This window comes from Leiobunum rupestre, chromosome 1, assembly GCF_980474605.1.
Source record: "Leiobunum rupestre chromosome 1, qqLeiRupe1.1.hap1, whole genome shotgun sequence".
Lineage (NCBI taxonomy): Eukaryota > Metazoa > Arthropoda > Arachnida > Opiliones > Sclerosomatidae > Leiobunum > Leiobunum rupestre.
The window spans coordinates 50,507,063-50,528,914 of NC_143384.1; the positions used below are offsets into that span (position 1 = coordinate 50,507,063).

At 33.0% G+C, this 21,852-nt stretch overlaps 1 protein-coding gene across 1 annotated transcript; it reads right to left on the reverse strand.

The window, feature by feature from the left end:
• Nucleotides 1-4,030: 4,030 nt before the first annotated feature.
• LOC149963180 (uncharacterized) lies at nt 4,031-20,281 on the reverse strand. Its single transcript, XM_090170503.1, has 6 exons — nt 20,235-20,281; nt 12,223-12,376; nt 9,352-9,416; nt 7,703-7,798; nt 6,523-6,684; nt 4,031-4,104 (listed from the first exon to the last, which is right to left on the reverse strand). The coding sequence occupies exons 2-6, from the start codon at nt 12,347-12,349 to the stop codon at nt 4,078-4,080; spliced, it is 477 nt and encodes a 158-aa protein (XP_090026629.1). The 5' UTR covers nt 12,350-12,376; nt 20,235-20,281; the 3' UTR covers nt 4,031-4,077.
• Nucleotides 20,282-21,852: the final 1,571 nt, after the last annotated feature.

Sequence of the window (21,852 nt, forward strand, 5' to 3'; positions counted from 1 at the left end):
TAAACCCCGTTCATTTGGTTTTATTATTTAAAATATTATCGCTCCCCATCGCAGAAATCCAATTGGCCGCGTGAATCAGCTGGGCTCTCGGTTAGAATCATCATTTTCACGAATTCATCCCTCTCCTAGCCGCCGTGAAAGGAAAGTCACGAGACTAAGATTAGACTTTCAAGGGCATTTGGATTCCCCGTTACTTTCAATGACGTATCAATTCATCGTACACATTTTCAATAAAGACCCTTAGACTCAACGCGTAACTCAATAGCTCCTAAAACCATCTGCTTCCTGTCGAAATTGAAACCCGCGTATTCCCCGACGGCTTCTGGTCGTAAGAATATTATTCCAGTCGTGCCCCTATAATTTATCGATGACCTTTCTCGAATTTTCGTTACTGGCTAATGCACCCACATAGAAACGGCACTTTTGAAGGACGTTCAAGAGCTATAAGGTTGATTACCTACGGGCAATCAGATATACACCATGATATACACCATCATATACACCAATATATCTCTGGAACCCGTGGCCCAGTTCTCTCATTTTTAAACTACTTCTGTGTTCCAAGCATCATCTAACAAAATGTTTTTTTTCTTCTATTTTTTATCCGGAATTCTATGTAAAATAAATATTTAATGATATTATTAATTGAAAAAAATTATAATCATTAACAGAAAAATTGAAAAATTGTCTGAAATCGGATGGCCGACCAAGATATTTGAGAATTAAACTAATAGAGATAAATATATACTTCTGATATTAACAAAAGTATTGTAAGCAAACAAATTTGTTACTAAAAATGAATTTAAAATTTCTTCCCCGTGAAAAAAATATGAATGGTAATTTTCTTCAAAATTACGGATATTTTATCAATTTAATATGTTTAATTTTCACAAATAATTTTGATAATTATCTGCTAAACAATAACTCTCAATTCATCGTAAGTTTCTGGAAACATATTTTAATAAGGACGGGTATCGCTCAAAGAAAGATAATTCCTTTCAGTAGTTTAATTACTTTTTTCTATTGACAAAATAGAAACAGATCTCGGTTGGCTGGGTTATCTCACTGGCAATGGTTGGCTTCGTGACGTATTACCCTTGGGTTTGGAACATTGGAAAATATCCCGACACAGCTGATAACTTGATTTATTCCTCTCTGGCTCTACCTTTTTGGTGTATTTGTACGTGTTGGTTGACATTCACTTGTTCAACTGGTCATGGGGGTAAGTCGAAAATTTAGAGCTCATTTCAAGCTTAAGGTAAACTTAACAACACATAAAAATCTTTTAATATACTCGGAACATATTTATCACAAATTTCGATGATAGCTTTTGTTAATTGAAATTTCTTGAAGAAATTAATTAATTTAAAAAATGCGAAAACACTTATATTTCTTGATACGAAACAAAATTAAACAATGAAAAATTAACTATAAATACCAATGCTTTGAAGGTTAATCAATCAATTTTAACTTAAAAGTAAAAATTATTGAAAAACGTAATAGACATTTTGTTATTTAACTAATATTTTCATCAATCTAATTTTAGCCATTTTTTTAAATATTTGATTTAATTTGTAAGACACATTCGAAACTTTCTTCAATCGTGTATTCAAATGTATCTTTGTAGGTCTCCTCAATAAGTTTTTGTCTCTAAATGTGTTTAATTACCTGAATAACGTTTTACTGATGGTTTATCTTATCAACGTGCCAGCAACAGCTTTCTTCGACTGGAGAAACGAAAGCTTGCTTCAAACAGACGATATATCCATGGTAAAATTATCTTCCATATTCACTACTTTCAAGAACTTATTAATTTGATCTCATTGATTCCCTATAACTCGTTGCCAGCGTATCGCCTCTACACATAGAGCTCGGCGTTGGGATAAGAAATAATCACTTTATTTATTTTTAACCACAAACGAAATTTATCTGGGAAAAAACGATTATTTTACATGTTAAATTGCTATATAGCCGTGGATAATATCCATGGATAAACAGTTAATCGTAGTTTTTATGGTTAATCAAAACTTTAGCGGTTAATTTATCTGTTTCGCCAAGCTCTATCTACACATAGTCATTCTCATTAGGTACAAATTAATACATTCTGCCAGGAATTCATACTTCTACTTGGAATACTTATCCTGCCGTATCACGTATGGTAAGATCACTCTGACGGCTTTGGCCCCGCCTACGAGAGAACAAATCCCCTCTGCGCGAGCTCCCCTCTGCGCGAGCTCCCCTCTCACGTAGTGGTTTGTTAAGTTCACATAGTGACGTCAAAAACACCGTCAGCCACATCGAGACGAAAATCTCCCGCGAAAAGCATTCCAAGTGGAGATATGGATAGCTGATTCTGCCTATTGTTTTCGCAATTGACTCAAAATGTAGTTTGTTAACTAATAACAGTAGTATATAAAATATATCTCAGATAACTTATATTCATACACTGCTAATCTTATTCTCAAGCTCCCATTGATTTTTCTAAATAAATTTTGGTAGAAGATCTGTATAATATTGTTTTCTACGAATATTTCATTACAAAAATGTGGTTTATAAATAAATAAACTTCCCTTTATTTAATGAGTATGTTTCCGCCGTTCAGAATTCTACGTCATTTAGGGTTTGAGTAAAATGTACTGATCGAGCAATTTGAGACTCCCTGGGTAAGATTGAAGCTTATTAAGTAATTTGGCTTTCCGGAGCGGCATTTCCGGATTGTGTCTGGGGGGTCTGGGGGAAAACAGATTTTTTAAGGGCAAAAACGCGTCAAATTTAACATTGACGGTCGATGGGGCCGGACTATGTAAACAGCGAATTAAATAATAACATTCAAGCCAAAACATGAAATTAAACAAACCGTTTCTAATGTAGTTAAATTCATTTTTAGGAGCGAACTCTTTTAACCCAAATGGCTGCCCTGTTGTCATTAGTAAATAGACATTTCATTTGGAAGTAACTAAGAATGAGCCACTGTTTTACAAAACTCGACAAATTCTTAGCGTGAAAAGATTAAAATTTGATAAGTGCTTTTCATTTCGTCTAGTCAAGTTTTTATTGAATTATAATGCCCATAGTCATTGCGCACAGCAATTCTATTGATTACCTTAAATTTATTTAGAGCGATCATTGTATCTTGGACAACGGTGGAATAAGCTTTAATTTTTAGTGTTTCTTAGCGCATGCGCCATGCTTAATGGTCAAACTAGCTAAGCGCAAATCTGAAAATTGATATTTTTACTGGCCGCCGAAAGGAGCAAAATTTAAAAAAAATAATAGTTTCGCAATAAAATTTAGGTGACAGTTCGATATTTTTGGGTGAACACAACTTAGTTAATCGGTGCCCATAATGAAAAGAGTTCAAAAAGCTAAACCGTAAACCAATATAAAGAAGTTTCAAAACCTTTGGGCCTTCGAGAATAAAGTTAAGTGTTAATTTCTTTCAGATAGGAGATTCAATCAAAATATGGATGTTTACATATATTTTCGCCTACATCATGTACATTTTTTACGAAGTTCCATTGTCAAATGCACTCAAGACATTTGTGTCCTGGTTAATCCGATCCAAAAGTCCCATTGCTATTAAAGAAGAATTACAGTTGAGAGGCAAAGAAGTTCAAGTTTAATGTTCAAGGGCGTATAATTAATTTCGGCAGAAAAATTGGTTTATCTTCACCAATTTCAATAGCTCTTTCTATAAAATAATATATACGCATACAAAAAGTGTTATTTTTTGGAGCGCGCGCTTCCTAATATTTCCGTGTAGAGGGTCTCGTGCGTTTCCGCGCGAGCTCAACGAAAACCAAAATATGCGCGCGCTCTCTAACTTTAACTGCACGATGAATCTAACGTAATCACGTGACCTCTCGTATTTTATATAAAGAGCTATTAACAAATGTCAAAGAAAATATATGTGGAATAAATTAATGTTATTTAAAATTTCGTATTAAAAATTTTATTAATATTTGAATACTTATAAAAAAAATACGATTTAATTGAATTTTGATTAATTTTGTTTATTTTCAATGATACTACATAGAATGTCAGTAACGTCTAACCATCTTTGGAAATGTTGCATTTTCATTTTTTAGGTGCACCAAGGCATTTCTATAGAATAAAATGCAATATAATTAATAGAGGCTATTATTTAAGTTGCCTTAAAACAAATATATTTCCTCAACGAAAGCCAATTGATTGAGAATTGCTTAAGTTCCAAAAGAAAACATTTAGCCCGACCCAATAAAATAAATACTAAGCAGCCGACCCAATAAATGAAATATATAAGAAGCCGACCCAATAAAATAAATACTAAGCAGCCGACCCAATAAATGAAATATATAAGCAGCCGACTCAATAAAATAAATACTAAGCAGCTGACCCAATAAATGAAATATATAAGCAGCCGACCCAATAAAATAAATACTAAGCAGCCGACCAAGTAAATTAAATACTAAGCAGCCGACCAAATAAAATAAATACTAATCAAATATAAATAAAGTATATATAAACTCATACACAATGCTAGGTAACTTTATTTTTGTTTTATTGATGTCAGTTAGTTTCGACTAATCAACCTTTTGATTTCTTATACTCAACACCACCCTCCTGCGCCACCAGATTTAAAGGCGTGAAAATTCGATAAATGACGGCCTTAGGTGGTGCCTTGGCTATTAGCCTAGCTGATTCTTATTAATCTATTATTTATTTTCATTTGATAGAAAAACTCGTAGCTTTTACACGCTCGTTGCTTTTACACGCGTATTTTGTGGACATAGTCTATCACTTTCGATGTTGTACGCTTTCAAAAGACATTATTTATTTCGAAGAATCGCAATTGGGACATTTTGTAAAACAATTTTTATTGTACCTGTAGTTATAATAATTAGCTTCATTATAGGTGGTGGAGTGGTAAGCACTTTCTCCTCGCAGCCAGAGCAAGATCTTAACTTGTTGCCCTCGGAACTTCTTCTGCATTGGGCTAAAGGGGCTACCCCAACCTCCGCAGTAGGACCTTATTCAGGTTAACGGTTATAGTGAGTGTAAGGTTCGCGTGGCATGAAGGGCCGCCAAAATTAAAGGCATTAAAAAGTCGCTAGCGGACTTGGGTCTAAGTAGAGGTCGGCGTTTGTATAAAATTTAACCGTTTATTTGGATAATATCCATAAACAAAATTTATCCAAAAAATAAACAGTTATTTTTTGTTTTTTTCCCATATTAAATCGTTTCTATCCATGGATAAACGGTTAACCGCAATTTTTATGATTAATTGAAATTTTGCCAGTTAATTTATCTGTTACGCCGATCTCAAGGTCTAAGATGCTGCCTTGGGTATTAGCCTAGCTGAGGATTATAATTTACTGTATAGCTTTAGATGTAGAATCTAATAAATGTTAAATCTTAAAAAATTAAATCTAAAAAATGTTAAAGGGGCTGTTCACAAATTACGTAACATGGTAGGGGGGGAGGAGGGGTTTGTGCAAGCGTTACGAATTGTTACGTGGGGGGGGGAGGGAGGGTTAACTAAAATGTTACGTAACACATCTTATTTTTAATATCGTAGAATAAAATTTGCATCACTTTCAGAAAAAGTCGCAATTATTAAAAACATAAGCATTTTCATTGGTTTTCCCACGTTTAAAAGAATTTCATATGACCTTGATCTACAGTTTCGCCTATTTTCCCACGCGTGAACGATGAGTAAAAGTTAGTACCTGGTCTTATTGTACTTTATTACCATTATAATAATATAAGGGGGGTCGATATCTGTTACGTAATTTAAGAAAAGGGGTCTTTGTTACGAGGTGGAGGGGAGGGGTCCAAAAAGTGTTTTTTCTGCGTTACGTAATTTGTGAACAGCCCCAAAATCTAAAAAATGTTAAGTCTAAAAAAATTTTAAATCTAAAATATGTTCAATCTAAAATATGTTCAATCTAAAATATATTACATCTAAAAAAATGTTCAATCTAAAAAATGTGCAATCTAAAAATGTTCAATATAAAAAATGTTCAATATAAAAATGTTCAATATAAAAATGTTCAATATAAAAAATGTTCAATTTAAAAAATGTTCAATTTAAAAAATGTTCAATCTAAAAAATGTTCAATCTAAAAAATGTTCATTCTAAAACATTATCAATCTAAAAAATTTGTAAATCTAGAAAAATGTTCATTCTAAAACATTATCAATCTAAAAAATTTGTAAATCTAGAAAAATGTTCATTCTAAAACATTATCAATCTAAAAAATTTGTAAATCTAGAAAAATGTTCAATCTAAAAAATGTGCAATCTAAAAATGTTCAATATAAAAAATGTTCAATTTAAAAAATGTTCAATTTAAAAAATGTTCAATCTAAAAAATTTTCATTCTAAAAAATGTTCATTCTAAAAAATGTTCATTCTAAAACATTATCAATCTAAAAAATTTGTAAATCTAGAAAAATGTTCATTCTAAAACCTTATGAATCTTAAAAATTTGTAAATCTAGAAAAATTTGAAATCTAAAAATACTGTAAAATATTTTCTCACTCTTATTTGCTCGTCACTGTTTAGTATAGCCTCGTCGTAAGTTCCTTTCGTTTTTTTAGCATTGATGTTTTTCTGTAAACATTTGAAATAACCTGCTGCCTCGGTGTTCTTCTCCATGTCTTTCAGGGTCAAATTAGCTCTAATTATATTGAAATCGTCTTTCTTGAAACACCACGAAGATAAAAAAGGGAAAGGGTTATTTCGATCACAGCGTCGACGATATTTTTATCTACGATGGATCTGAAACTTTTGCACGTATTTTTCGGCTTGAGGTAAAGTTTGTTTTTTAGTTTCTTTTGGTCGTTACGTAAGTTTAACTTTCTTTTTTAGGAACATTAGATTAACGATTTCGATGGCGGGATTTATTTGTTTATTTTCAAATATAAATTTCGTATGAGGTCATAACAATATCGAATGGAATAACATTGTCTTTGGTATAGCTAGTTTAGTCTGTGTGTGTTCGATCTCGCACTACAGTATTTACGAAGCTTAATTGTAATATTAATTGAAAGGTAGTACACATGGACGTTTTAGCTTAAGGCAATATTATTTAGAACTCGGCGTCCGGATAAGAAATGTTACGTTCAGTTCTTTTATACCCATATCCGAAAATTATCCGAATAAAAACTTAATTGTTGCGTATTAAATCGGATAATAGTCGCGAATAATATCCATAAATAAACAGTTAATCGAATTTTTTATGATTAATTGAAATTTCGGCGGTTAGTTTATCCTTTCCCCGACCTCTAATATTATTAATAACGTTGCTATTTTTTAATTCAATTTAATTTTAATTTAATTTGATTCACAAATTCACCCAAATGAAAGTGATCAAAGTATCGATTTCAAGTCACCTCGTTTAAGGAAACTATTGTGAAACAGTCGAAAAAAATTGCCATTGGGCATACAATCCCGGGAAAATTATGAAGTTCTTCCACCTATTCTTAATCACTTCTATCAACTCGCGCATTAAAATTTTTAAATTTGAAGATTAATCGGGTCAATTGGAAAGTCATCATTTTGCGCTGAAATTTTCCGAGTTAATTTACTTCTAATGTTTTTTCTAATAGTAAAGACATTTTATTTATGAAGATCCAGTAATTTCCAAAAAAAAAATTCGAAATACCGAAAGATTTATATTGAAGGTCAAAGTATTTGATAGTTCAAATGCAATATTTACCATGAGCGATTTCAGTACAATGCACAGTTTCGCCGGGGTAGTATTGTCGGAAATACCAGTTGCTACTTTTTTGCAGGCCCCAAGCACATCTGTCGTCTGCGAAATAAAATTATTCTTAATTTTTCTTTGGGTTAGTGATTGTTACTTCAACACTTTATAAAATAAATTAACGACTTTAAATTAAAATACCACTATAGTAGATCAAATATTTATGTTCTTCAGGGTGTGGGTTGGTGGAGTGGTTAACCCGTACAGAAATCGTCTATAAAAATCTATAGAAGTATATAGAGGTTTATATAAACCTCTATATATTTTTATAGATTTTCTATAAACGATTTTGGTGCGGGTTAGAATATTCGCCTATAAGTAAGATCCGGGTTCGTTCCCAGTTTGTGGCACTAGGTCAAAATACGGAGCGACTCTTTCCACCTGAGTTTGCAAGTACTCTCCCCAAAGCTCCGCTGTTTCCCCTTGGCGTAATAACTTTATGAGGTTAACGGTAATAACTAGTGTAGGGAGCTGTTGGCTCGCGTGTCATGATGGGCTTGTCATCAACTACGCAATTTAACACGGCTTTGAAAGTCGATATATTACTTAGGCTTAAGGTAATGCCTTGGGTATTAGCGTAGCTGATTATTAAACTTAACTTAGTTGTTGTAATGAGGCAATTTGAAACTTTTTTGGATCTCATTTCTTTCATTGTTCAAAATATTGGTTATTTACGAAATGTAAGAAATTTTGTTATTCGCAGAAAAATGAGTGGTGGTTTTTGCAAGTTTAAAGATAATTTCGTTTTAGTCGGACACTGTTATTGTAAAATGTTATTTTGGTCTAGATGGATATTTTCCATGGATCGATTGGTTTACGCCCCAAATTGTCTTAAGACATAAAATTGCTCTTATTTGTAATTAGTTCATCGTTTTACAATTAATCAGTAGGAACAATTGCTGTTTGGCATCCAAATTATTTTTTACGCTCATTCAAAAACTGAATTGCAGAATTATTATTCATTGTACTATTCAATGTGCTAAAATAAACTATTTGTTCTGACAATATTTACAAAAAGTGCAATAAAAAATGGAAAATATATCTGAGAATCCGGGTCATTTACTCTCTGTTCTCATCTCTAATTCAATTTAAAACACACTAAACAAAATTTAAGAACAACGTTGATTTGATATAAGAAAAATTTTAAATTTTTCCTTCTGGATGTCGTAATTTCCATTTGACGCGTATTTTTTAAGGTGTAGGGCCCCAAATGGACATCCATCCCCAGTACCACTGAAAGCGGGCTAGAGCCCCGGTAAAATATACGTTCCCTGCCCCAAGAGAGCCGCTACTTGTGGATATAGCTATAATTTTTCCGAAATTCCCTTGAGAAGTATACATTGTTTGTTCAAGCCCGGGCCCTTAGGCTGCACGGGCCCCGGTAATTTGAACCAGCTTCCCCCCTCTCTTGTTGGACCCCATCCCAACAATTTAAGATTAAAGGCCCGAATTATATATTGGGCCAAGGGCCCTGAAAGCTTTGATCTAGCAATGGTTAATTTTGCGTTCATTGAACTAATTCTAACGCGAACTAGCTGTATTTTCCTAAAATGTGATTTGCAACTCTTTCAAACACCTGAATAACCAAATGAATTACCTACCGAGTATGGAAATTTCTTAACTGCGTCTTTTGTACAGCTAAGAAATGTATCATTTGGCTTATTTTCTGTAAAGAAAAAGTATTGTTAAAATTTTGAATTTACTTTTACCCTTTGTTTCGAGGCAAAACGTGGGCACCGCCACTGCCCCTTATTATCACGGTTGCCACGAACCAGGCCGACTGGTTTTAACCACCTGGCTTGAACCACCTAGTTTTAACCACCTGGCTTGAACCACCTGGTTTTAACCACCTGGCTTGAACCACCTGGTTTTAACCACCTGGCTTTATCCACCTGATTTTAACCACCTGGCTGAAACCACCTAGTTTTAACCACCTGCATGGCTTTAACCAACTGATTTTAACCACCTGGCTTTAACCAACTGATTTTAACCACCTGGTTTTAACCACCTGGCTTGAACCACCTAGTTTTAACCACCTGGCTTGAACCACCTGGTTTTAACCACCTGGCTTGAACCACCTGGCTTTAACCACCTGATTTTAACCACCTGCATGGCTTTAACCAACTGATTTTAACCACCTGGCTTTATCCACCTGATTTTAACCACCTGATTTTAACCACCGGTCTTTAACCACCTGGCTTTAGCCACCTGATTTTAACCACCTGGCTTTTACCACCTGATTTTAACCACCGGTCTTTAACCATGCACCTGGCTTTAGCCACCTGATTTTAACCACCTGGCTTTTACCACCTGATTTTAACCACCTGGCTTTAATTACCTGATTTTAACCACCTGGCTTTAATTACCTGATTTTAACCACCTGGCTTTAATTACCTGATTTTAACCACTAACTTGAAGGGCAAAAGCTGTTAAAAACATCACCAGTTAAAACATTACCAGCCACTGATATCTAGCTTAGCCTTTTCGTTCAAATGCCTGTTAATTTTAACAAAAAATTTGTAGTCTGCTAAATACATTTACACTGGCCAAAATCTCTTATTAGGACTTGATGTAAGCTTTTTTTCCTGGTTTAGAAAAGCCGATTTTTTGCTACAGCTGATCACTATGATCGTCATTCTAATTGTGAAGGTAGGTGCTTATTTTGAAGATAAAAATTCCTATAGTCATCTTACCGGCTCAATGAAACAAAATATTAACTGGAGCAATATAATATTTTCCCCGCTACTGTGGTTTTCTATTGAGCATTGAAATTTTCTCAACTTTTCGACAGTAGCATCGACTGCAGGGGCGTTCAAATTATACAACTTTTATAAGCCAACTTGTTTGTCCAATAAACTTGTCCAACTATTAGACCAGCGCTAGAGTAAACGTGTTCTCTCTACTTGCTTAAATTATCTCATAATCCAAATATTAAAACCAAAAACTACATCTCAAAACTATGGGTTTACTTAATGTCTTTTTCCGAATTGATTAACATTTGTTTGAAATTAGGTTTTTTCAAAGAAACTAACAAATGAATACCGTCGTCTTTTGAGAGCTCTACAATATTAATGCTTGTTCACGAAATCATTTTGAAACTAGTTTTTAATTTACATAAAATAAATAAATAGAAAATATTCGATAAACTGAGGTATAATTTGTAATTACTCGATGGGAAATCAATAGAGATGTAAATTTACCGAGGTAAATTTACCGGTAATGGTAAATTTACCGAGTGGTTTTACCGATAAATTTACCAATTATTTTCATAAACCAAAAAACACCCAAAATTTTGTTGTTAAACTTCAAATAATAGAAGGAACCATTACATTTTACATTGGACCAGAAAACCAAATCATTTTCCTGTTAAAGACTCCGAATTCGCGGCACTGTGATTTTACGTTCCATACATTTAAATGTATTTCTAAGGGGTTATCTAGGAGGTTTCTCTAAGGTTAACGTTACCTAAGGCTATGGAAAAATTGAAATACTATTTTAATAATTATTGTGACATCAAACCATTATTTTGATTAAATAAAAAAGTTAATGGTAAATTTACGGTTTTTGTTTTTACCGGTAAATTCACATCACTAGAAATCAATCGTCAATATATTTCTTGGTTCACGGCAGGGAAGGAAATTTCCGCACATGTTTCCATACTCAATCGAGTCATGTACCGAAATCGATTCTATGACCGAGATGTATTTTAATTAGGCGCTTGAATAAATCATCCTCCCAGGAAATCGCCAAGAAGAAATATTTCCGAGAGCCAGGACCCCCAAGGTATTGTTTATATAGTGCTTATGGAAAGAATGGAAACTTTTCACCTGTAAATAGAACGTAGTGTTTTGCCAAGCCTTAAAATGTCAAAATAGCTACCTGGTTAAAAGAGAACGGCAACGCTTGTTGATGCCGTAAAGGTAAACCATTTCCATTTTTTAACAAGCACTATATAAACAGTGACTTGCAGGTCCCGGCTCTGGTAAATATTACTTCTTCGCGACTTCTAAGGAGGATGATTAATTGAAGCGTCTATTGCATTTTATTTTAATTTGGGAGCTAGCAGTAGTGCAATTTACGCGCTCTATCGGTTTTTAAATTAATAAATAGATTGATCAATCGTTAATAAATATCATAGAAATGGAATTATAATATTATTGAATAAGTTCGAAACAACAATCACTAAGGTAGCTCGTGAATTAAGAAGTATATTTACGCCTTTAAATTATTTGCCAAGTCAAAGCTGTGATATCACCTTTGCCTTACAACGGATTCCTATCGCGAAAAATAAATATTGGATATATTATGGACCTTCGTGTTCACAGATTTGACCTGAAAAGGACAATATCTTACCGCAATTGATACTTTGTAGCATGATTATTTGCCAAGTCAAAGCTGTGATTTCACCTATGCCTTACAACTTATTCCTATCACGAAAATTAATATTTGACCTGAAAAGGACAACATCTTACTGCAATTGATACTTTGTAGCATGATGTATCTGTAATCTAATTTTTTTCCGTCGGCCCTGTCGTCGCATTGAACGACCACTGACAAGTAGCTGAGTAAAGCCACAACTGCAAAGACTAAGTAATTCATTTCGATTTCCTAATTTTTTCGCTGAATCTGAAATAATCATTGATAAATTTGAATGTAAAAATATATTCCTTGTAAAAACCCTACCATTTACTTGAATCTAGTTTGAGTAAAGATCGACCATGAATGTAATCGTTTCAATCATAAATATCGAACTAGATCATAACCCTCTCTACCATTTGGGGCTAAGATGGGCGGGGCCTTTCTACTTTTTACGTCATCACTTCAATCAATCAGGGGACAGGCGTCAGTCGTGGCTACAAACAATGAGGTAGAATAGATAGAGATCCGAACAAATCTGGGATTCGCGGGACACGTTTTATTTGAGTAGGAGAATTAGGCTTAAGCTTGAACCAAGAATGTATTTATTTATACTCAGGGAGAATGAATATGTCGAGATTATTTTTAGCGTTTCTCCAATTCCACCCGTTGGGGCGCCCGGTATGCTCCTCCGCTTTAATAAAATCAAATAGTACTGCAATCTCATTGGTTCTCAAAAATTACGTTTTTCGACGTGATTAACGCTGCTGCGAGGACGCAAAAAATAAGACCGCCTCCTCCCCCCCCTAGCGTGACGGGGTTAGGGCCTCAACGTGTCCGTCTGTAGTCTCGACATATTCATTCTCCCTGAGTATAAATACATTCTTGCTTGAACTTTATCCAATCGTGTTGGCACCATCTGTTTCTATAAGCAGACACTTGTGAATAATATGTTAAGCTTTAGTTTTTCAATAACACGATAGATGGCGTGGATCACGATTTGATTAGTTCATTAGCTCATTAGTTTAGGCCTAACTCTCCAACTCAACAAATATTGTCTCGCGAAGCCGTAGGTCCTGGAAGGTGGATTTGGATCTCTATTTATTCTACCTCATTGGCTACGATACGCAAAAGGTTTCCGGGATAGCGCGTTTTAATTGGCAAAGAAAATTACTTCTAATTATTTGAAACATTCCTACACTACTACAAAATCAGTAAATAATATTTAATTTAGCTCACTGCTGTTAATATTTTCGTTCATTAAGATAGATACTTAGTAAAATTAACGATATAATATTCGCCCTAAGCCTTGGTAATGAAAACTAGCCAAAACAATTCACTGTGTTAGCGATCTACAAAATCCCTTTTCATACAATACTATATTGAAGCTTTGTAAAATCACACACTAGTTCCATGATTTTCCAAAAAAACTTTAAACTTAATTTAAATACTGGTTAGGTTAAATATTAGAAATGCTAAGTGTTTATTGTTGCGACAAGTGTAAGTCCCAAAAAAAATTCAAATAAAAACCAATTGCGCCATTTGATAAGGCTGTGTAATAAACACCTTAATCGCAATGGAATATAAATACCTAACGGTATCATTCGTAATATCATTTGTAACATAATAACTTTTTATTTATTATATCCGTTCAAAAATTGTTCACCTTTAATAAATAATATTTCTTCAAATTAGGTCACTATTAATTAATAAACATGATCTCCATTAAATTATTCAACCCGTTCAAAATTGTTCACCTTTAATTTATAATAACCCATTTAAAATTAATCACCTTTAATTTATAATAACCCATTTAAAATTAATCACCTTTAATTTATAATAACCCTTCCAAAATTAATCACCTTTAATTTATAATAACCCTTTTAAAATTAATCACCTTTAATTTATAATAACCCTTTCATAACTAATCACCTTTAATTTATAATAACTCTTTTAAAATTAATCACCTTTAATTTATAATAACCCTTCCAAAATTAATCACCTCTAATTTATAATAACCCTTCCAAAATTGGACACCTTTATTTAATAATATCCCTTCCAAAATTGGACACCTTTATTTAATAATATCCCTTCCAAAATTGGACACCTTTATTTGATAATATCCCTTCCAAAATTGGACACCTTTATTTTATAATATCCCTTCCAAAATTGATCACCTTTAATTTATAATAACCCTTCCAAAATTAATCACCTTTGATTTATAATAACCCTTCCAAAATTAATCACCTTTGATTTATAATAACCCTTCCAAAATTAATCACCTTTAATTTATAATAACCCTTTTAAAATTAATCACCTTTAATTTATAATAACCCTTTTAAAATTAATCACCTTTAATTTATAATAACCCTTCCAAAATTAATCACCTTTAATTTATAATAACCCTTTTAAAATTAATCACCTTTAATTTATAATAACCCTTCCAAAATTAATCACCTCTAATTTATAATAACCCTTCCAAAATTGGACACCTTTATTTAATAATATCCCTTCCAAAATTGGACACCTTTATTTAATAATATCCCTTCCAAAATTGGACACCTTTATTTGATAATATCCCTTCCAAAATTGGACACCTTTTTTTTATAATATCCCTTCCAAAATTGGAAACCTTTATTTTATAATATCCCTTCCAAAATTGGACACCTTTTATTTTATAATATCCCTTCCAAAATAGAACACCTTTATTTGAAAATATCCCTTCAAAAATTGGACATCTTTATTTTATATTATCCCTTCCAAAATTGGACACCTTTATTTGATAATATCCCTTCAAATATTGTATTCCTTTAATTTATAATAACCCTTCAAAAATAGTCACCTTTAATTTAAAATAAACCTCCAAAAATGGAACACCTTTAATTTAATATAACCGTTTAGAAAATAAATTTTTTCCCAACAGCTTCGAATATCGCAACCAAATCCAATTGAAGTAAATTTTTTTTGTCTTACTGAACTGTTTTGATGATGCTGGAAGCACGGTCCTGATGCTACGAATGCGGCTTAGAGACACTGGAATTTGTTTTGTTTGCGTGATATTTTAACGAGATTTTTGTCAGCACACTAATGGTAATTGCTATCGCAGTTGCGAGGTATGTTGTAATACAAAACACGCGTTACCTCAATCCATTTAAATGTACTCGTAAAGCGTCCGCCTGTTTTCCCTTTCTGGTAAATTAATGGTTACACGTAGGAAAATGTGAAAATGGAATCCTTGGACTGTGGATGTGGATCGCCTTTGATTGTCTTTTCGGGTAGAGGTCGGGGACGGTTAATCATTATCCATGTTTAAATTGATTTTTTCGGGGAAAAAAAAATTAAAGGTTAATATTTCGGAAAATTATTAAAAAACATGTATTATTCGTAAAATTTGAGCTTTTTATCGAAAAAAGGTCGTATTACCGATTAATTTTACAAATTTATCAAAAAATTAATCGGATAATATAGAAATATAAATTACTTGATCAAAACATTTTACGAATAATTTTGAAAGCTTTATCTATTGAATAAAAGTTAACCATCCCCGACCTCTAATTTCAAGTAAAAAGTCTAAATATATCCTCTAATTGCGCTAACTTAGAAGGTGCTGGCTTTCCTGCAAATCTAGGTTAAATAAATTTGGAGAATATTCTCTAAAACAAATTTATGTTGGAGTGTCAGATGGAGATTTGAAATTAATTCCCCAAAATTGTTCACACGTGCTTTCTCCAAGAGTCCAACTGATTCTGTCTAAAACTATACATTAAAGATTTCGTTTGAATTTCGGGTATCTCGATACAGAAAAGTTAAAGATAGACAAAAACAGTATTTAATCTGGCCATTTAGAGCCATTAATTTAACTTCACAGATCACGAGGCAAAGCGCCACACGATCCGGTGAAATAATCACGTGACCACCATGGGCGTCTTAATGTCATGGCCGACTCATACTCGTTACCGTGGCAACGAACTCAAACCTCACCCAATAGCAAGCTACGGATATTAGACTAATTTTGAAGATTCGAAGAACGTCAGAAGATATTTTGTAGGAATCGGCGAAACAGAAAAGTCGCCTTTGCTTGCCCAGCTTGTTAAAATAGGACGACGAAATAGTTCAGTTAAAGCCTACGGATGAGTTCATAGGCTCTTTGGTGGGAGGGCTAGTTACAAGTATAGTCTATGGTAACAATTACTATTAAAACAAGAAAGCCACGTTACTTTATAATATGGCCTATTGGCTCTATAGATATAAAGCTATAAATAAATTTTCATCTTCGTAATCCCCAAATAGGCGACATAATAAAGTAACGCGGCCTTCTTGTTTTGATGGGAAAGGCCACCTTCCACTATGCTTCCATTAGCTTTCCCACCAAAAAGCCTATGAATTCATCCGTAGGCTTTAACTGTACTATTTCGTTATCCCATTTTAACAAGTTGAGCAAGCATATCTGACTTTATAATATCGCCTATTGACGTTGAAATAAATTACTCCTATGATATTTTTATTAATGAAAAAATATTTAAGTTATCCATTGTTCAAAAAATTTCACAATGATTAAAAATAGTTCATGGCGAAATTTCACAACGATTAAAAATAGTTCATGGTGAAATTTCACAATGATTCAAAATAGTTCGTGGCGAAATTTCACGATGATTAAAAATAGTTCATGGCGAAATTTCACAACGATTAAAAATAGTTCATGGTGAAAATTCACGATGATTAAAAATAGTTCATGGTGAAATTTCACAATGATTAAAAATAGTTCATGGCGAAATTTTATCCATCAATAAAATTTATCAAAATCCGATAGCCACTTAAATTTTTATTCGGTTGGTGGAGATACATAGTTATTTGTATAGTTTTTATTAAAATTAAAATCTAAGGGACTATGGCTAAAAAGCGTGTTTTAAATTTAATTTTTACCATTATTTATTTATTCATAAAGTAATCAAAATTAAAATAATATTTTTGCCTTTCGCATTAAGTTAGTTTAAATCCGTTTTAGCTCGCTTAGTTTAATTGGGTCGCGCTGCAATTTCAACAGTACCACGAATGTGTGTAGATGAATCGTGGAAAACATGTCAACGCTCATTATGGATACGAATATAATTACAGAACCGTTTTATTCTTGGCCTCAAAGTATGTCACGCACTTATCCGCGTCATCCTTAAATTCTCGATTCCACGAAACCCTCGAATATTCCCGCCAAATTTATTCAACTTAGGGGCCCCTAGGAGAAGTGTGATTTAGGGGCAAAATATGGGCTTTAGATGCCTAGGGGCCTAGGCATAAAATCGCCCCTACTACCAAGGTGTATATTAATGGACTCATTTGAGAGGTAGCCAATTCATTTTTAATTTCCCTATAAAATTCATATAGAGATATTTAATCGGATTTCAGGTATTATACATAATTAGCTTTTTGCTTAAGGTTTTTTCAAATTTGTATAGAGTAGTGTCAGTGCTACATCACGCAACGTCACCCATGCTTTTTCCTATAGAGAAAAACACGCGCCTAAAATGGCGGCCATGGCCAAAGCTACGAAGTGATACTACTCTATAGGTTTTCATCTTTATTTTTGTAAAGATTTCAAGGTTAGAATGCCCCGTCCCGTTTGAGGACTAAATCAGTGAGATATCGTTTCCAGCTAGCACGGTGCTTTGTGAACCGTCCTGTTGTTTAAAATTAACTATTTGGAAATCAGTACTCGCGGTAGAAATTGAACAAATTGAGCTATGGGTAAACCAGAACATAAGTATTGAATATTCATCGAACATTTAACTAGAGTTGTGAGTCGGAAAATTACCGACGCCTTTTTTTCCGGAAAATTTTTCTTTCTTTTTGCGAAAAAAAAGGAAAAAAAAAGTTTTTCATTCCATGGTTAGTCTAATATGAAAAATAAATTTGTGTTTCAATTTTTTATTTTTCCGATTTGCGGAAAACTTTCCAATATTCGGAAAATTTTAACGAAATTTTTCCGCATATAAATTTTCCGGAAAATCAAATCTCTGTGATATAGACATATAATTGATAGATCCATCAATCAAGCCCTCGCAGTCGTAAAATAAATTTAGGCAAAAATGGGCCCAGAATTTAGGCAATCGGGGGCCCATCGATAAGTTGATCTTCCAGTATCTCCTCACCCACTTGGTCCAGACGTGATAAAGATATACCAATCAGTAGGAAATACCAGGCCCTCGGGGTCATATAATATCAATCTTATTTATCGGGTGTTGCCAAAGAATTATAAGCTGGGGTGGTTCTACTGGACCAAATAATTCTCCAATTAAGTGTAATTAATTTTTAGCCCTCTCATAGTCTCATTTATAACACTTGATTTAATATCTTTAATTTTATTTTTATTTTCCAGTATCGAAAGTTGGCTAGCTAATGCACTCTGTTCTATTTAAGTTATAATTCGAATACATGTTTGTTTCCATAGTATTAATGTAATACGGTAATTGAGCGATGAATAGGCGCTTAAATAAAACATCTTCCCAGAAATTGCCAAGAAGTAATATTTCCGACAGCCAGGACTCATAAGTTATTATTTATATAGTGCTTGTTGAAATATTAGAAAGCTGGAAACTTTCTCGAACGTAACATCAGTTTTTTGCTAAGCCTTAACATGCCAAAAAAGTTACCTGGTTAAAAGGAAACACTTGTTGCATACCGTACCGCAAAATTAATATGTTTAGTTCTAAAGGAATGAGTTTTCATCTTTTTCCAAAAGATAATTTTATACGAAATGAATTAACTCTGCCTCCATGAGAAGCTTTAAAATTGCCCGGTATTATAAAAATATTGCATATAATTTTAATTATTTATACCATAAGAGGATGATAATAATAATATTATCTTCTTATACTTAGTTTTAAAAACATTATATATGTTACCTTAAAATATATTATCGAAAATAAACATTAGTATGTTCCTTATACACGTGAGCCGACGCGTTACTTATCTGACGCAAAATTCTCATGAGGGCAAAAACGCGTCTCCAATTGGCTTAAATATGACTTTGTGGCTAGCCATTCTAACCGTTTAACCGACCGACCGGAAATAGCTCCTTCCCAGAAGAATTTGGAGAGGGGAGTAGAAACCGAGTATCTTTTATTGAAGCGTCCATTACTTTCGGTATCTCGAGATTTTAAGCAAAGACGGAAAAATAATGGTTGCGAAACCCGGAATTCCCTGTATGTATTTTCTTCTTCATTTAAAACCGCTCTCATTGACGCAACTGCCCTTCAAAAAATTAAGCGCTAAACTTTCATATTTTGCTTTAAATTGTTCCTCGTTATTTTCAGCGCGGTTTCTGTAAGTCTTTTTCAAAATATGACATAACCGCTTGCAGAAGGCATTGTTACAAAACCGCTCAACCACTTCAAATTGAAAGCGTATACGCATTGGTTCATCAGTAACACATATTATTTGAGGACTACCAAGATCTCATAGACCAAGGTTTCCAGTTAGCTAAAATCAACACTAAGACCAGAGCCGGATCTACCATAAAGTACATTAGGCACAGTGCCAACTATTTATGGCCTGTATGGGATCTTTTCGGGTCTACCATATTTCAATATGGCCTATTAACAACCTGACTTAGGCGACCAATAACTAATCGATATGAAAAATAGAGCTTAAAACGAGGCATTTAATATATTTTAGAAAAATTTTCGTAAAAGTTTCACGAGTCAATAAATGATTGAAAATATTAACCCAGGCCGATTCAATGCTAAAGAGTGCAATAGTTCTTTTTATAAAATAACCTTGGACATCTTGCTGAAATGTTGCCTCCCCGCTTCAGCTGTTGATCCATTTTCTATCCCACTAAAGAGCTTATGAACTCATTCTTAGGCATTGGCTGAACTATTCCAGGGCAACATTTCAACAAGTTGGGCAAGCGTAAAGACATTTTATAAAATCAACTATGGAAAAAAATATATAATTTGAAAGAATTCTTAAACACGCGTGTAATGATCATCTCTGAAGTGCTTCTTATAGTATCAAAATAACTAATACTCCAATCATAACAACATGCCTTTACCATTTGCATATTCCCTTAGAAATTAATAATTTCATCAGTTAAATAAATTTGCAAGTGCCGATAATTTTCATAAAGACTTACCAATACGAAGAGTGTTTCAAGATGATCCGGCCAAACGTATTTGCTGGTTCGAATCAAAATAATTATGCCAATCGTGTGATGTAGTAGATGCCTTTTATAAAAGTCCTCATTAATTTTATTTGGAATTCTGCGAAGGAGATGGCGTGTGATGATAATTGGAAGAGCCATGCCGTGTGATGAAACCCATCATTACTTTCAGTGAAGTAATTTGGTGTGGAGATAATTACCATTGGCTCGTGATGTTCAGAATGACGTGTCATGGTGCGTACGTCAAGCTCGTCGTTAAAACAAAATCTGTAAATAATCGTCTGACTTTCATGTGGTTTTGACGAGAGCAAAACCCATTTATTACAGTAATATATTCAAACGGTATTTTACCATAACATCTGTGTCGTAATTTAAATGGAAATTTTAAATTATCGCGTGACACTCATATTTTTTTTTTCAAAGAGTGAAACCGTTTATTACTGTTGAAACGACCCCTCGCCGTCAGAACAATTATTTTTTTCGTAATTTTAATTTTTTTAGGATATCATAACATATCAAAAAATTTTAGATAGAGTTCGAAACCGAAGGGCAATTTACGAAATAAAAAGTAGGTACTATTAAACATTTTATTTTCTTGAGATTTTCAATAAGTGGTTTAATTTAAGTTATATTGATATATTCACCCTGTTAACTAACTGTTAAAGCTATAACCCGGTTACCTGAATAAGTGGAATTATATGAAATCTATCATTTTGTTATTTAAATAAGCATTTTAAAGTAATAAAAGCGATTTGAAATTGATGAAAAATGTAGTTAAAATTTTTAAATGAGTCTGCAATAAATAACAATCTCTAATTAAATAATATTAATTTTACGAGATTAATTACTGACCCAAACTAAAAGTTACACTTAACGTCTTGAAGCTCAAATTTCACGTCAAAATTTTCTTTTCATATTTTTTACTGATAGAAAATTAGTTGAATCGTATTTTAGAATTTTTCGGCCCTTTTTCCGAAATAAGTGCAGGAAACTATTCAAATTCACAGAATCACAGAACGTTGATTTGATACCGTCACAAATTTCCAAAAATTATTTTAAATTGATTTTAATATTTAGCCATACATTTTTTTGTTTACTAGACAATAAAATTTTAAATATAATTCGTGTATTGAAATTCGCCACAATTACTGTAAAAGCGCACCAAATTTAGTCCCTGAATTAAACGGGGTGAAATTGCCCTTATAGAGGGGCTGGTAAGCGAATGGTAATTTATGATTTAAATTATGTTGTCCCAGGATAGTCAAATATTATCCATAACAGAAATGTGATCAGCGAATATTTTCTTGTTTTTCGAGTAGGATCCAGCAGTAGCTTAGAATTAATTTTATAAATAAACCAAGTATTAATATTATAAAAGAAAAATTCAAATGTTTCGGTTAATAATAATAAAAACATCATGAACTATCAGTAGATTTTTAGCACACGTTTTTCGGACCAAATAATACTGATTATTTTTAATAAGAATGATATCAACGTTATGTGTATTGTAAAGGATTTTTGAATTTTTTCAAAAGTTTTAAATATTTTGGAATGAATAGAGATGACGATACCGTCACCGTTGACACACATT

Excerpts from the sequence above, each read along its gene's own strand:
- LOC149963180 (XM_090170503.1), bottom strand. The coding sequence starts at position 12,349 with ATGAATTACTTAGTCTTTGCAGTTGTGGCTTTACTCAGCTACTTGTCA. Across the intron at positions 9,417-12,222 it reads GCTACAAAGTATCAATTGCA|AAAATAAGCCAAATGATACA; the intron begins GTAAGATGTTGT and ends TTTTCTTTACAG. Across the intron at positions 7,799-9,351 it reads TTAAGAAATTTCCATACTCG|ACGACAGATGTGCTTGGGGC; the intron begins GTAGGTAATTCA and ends TTTATTTCGCAG.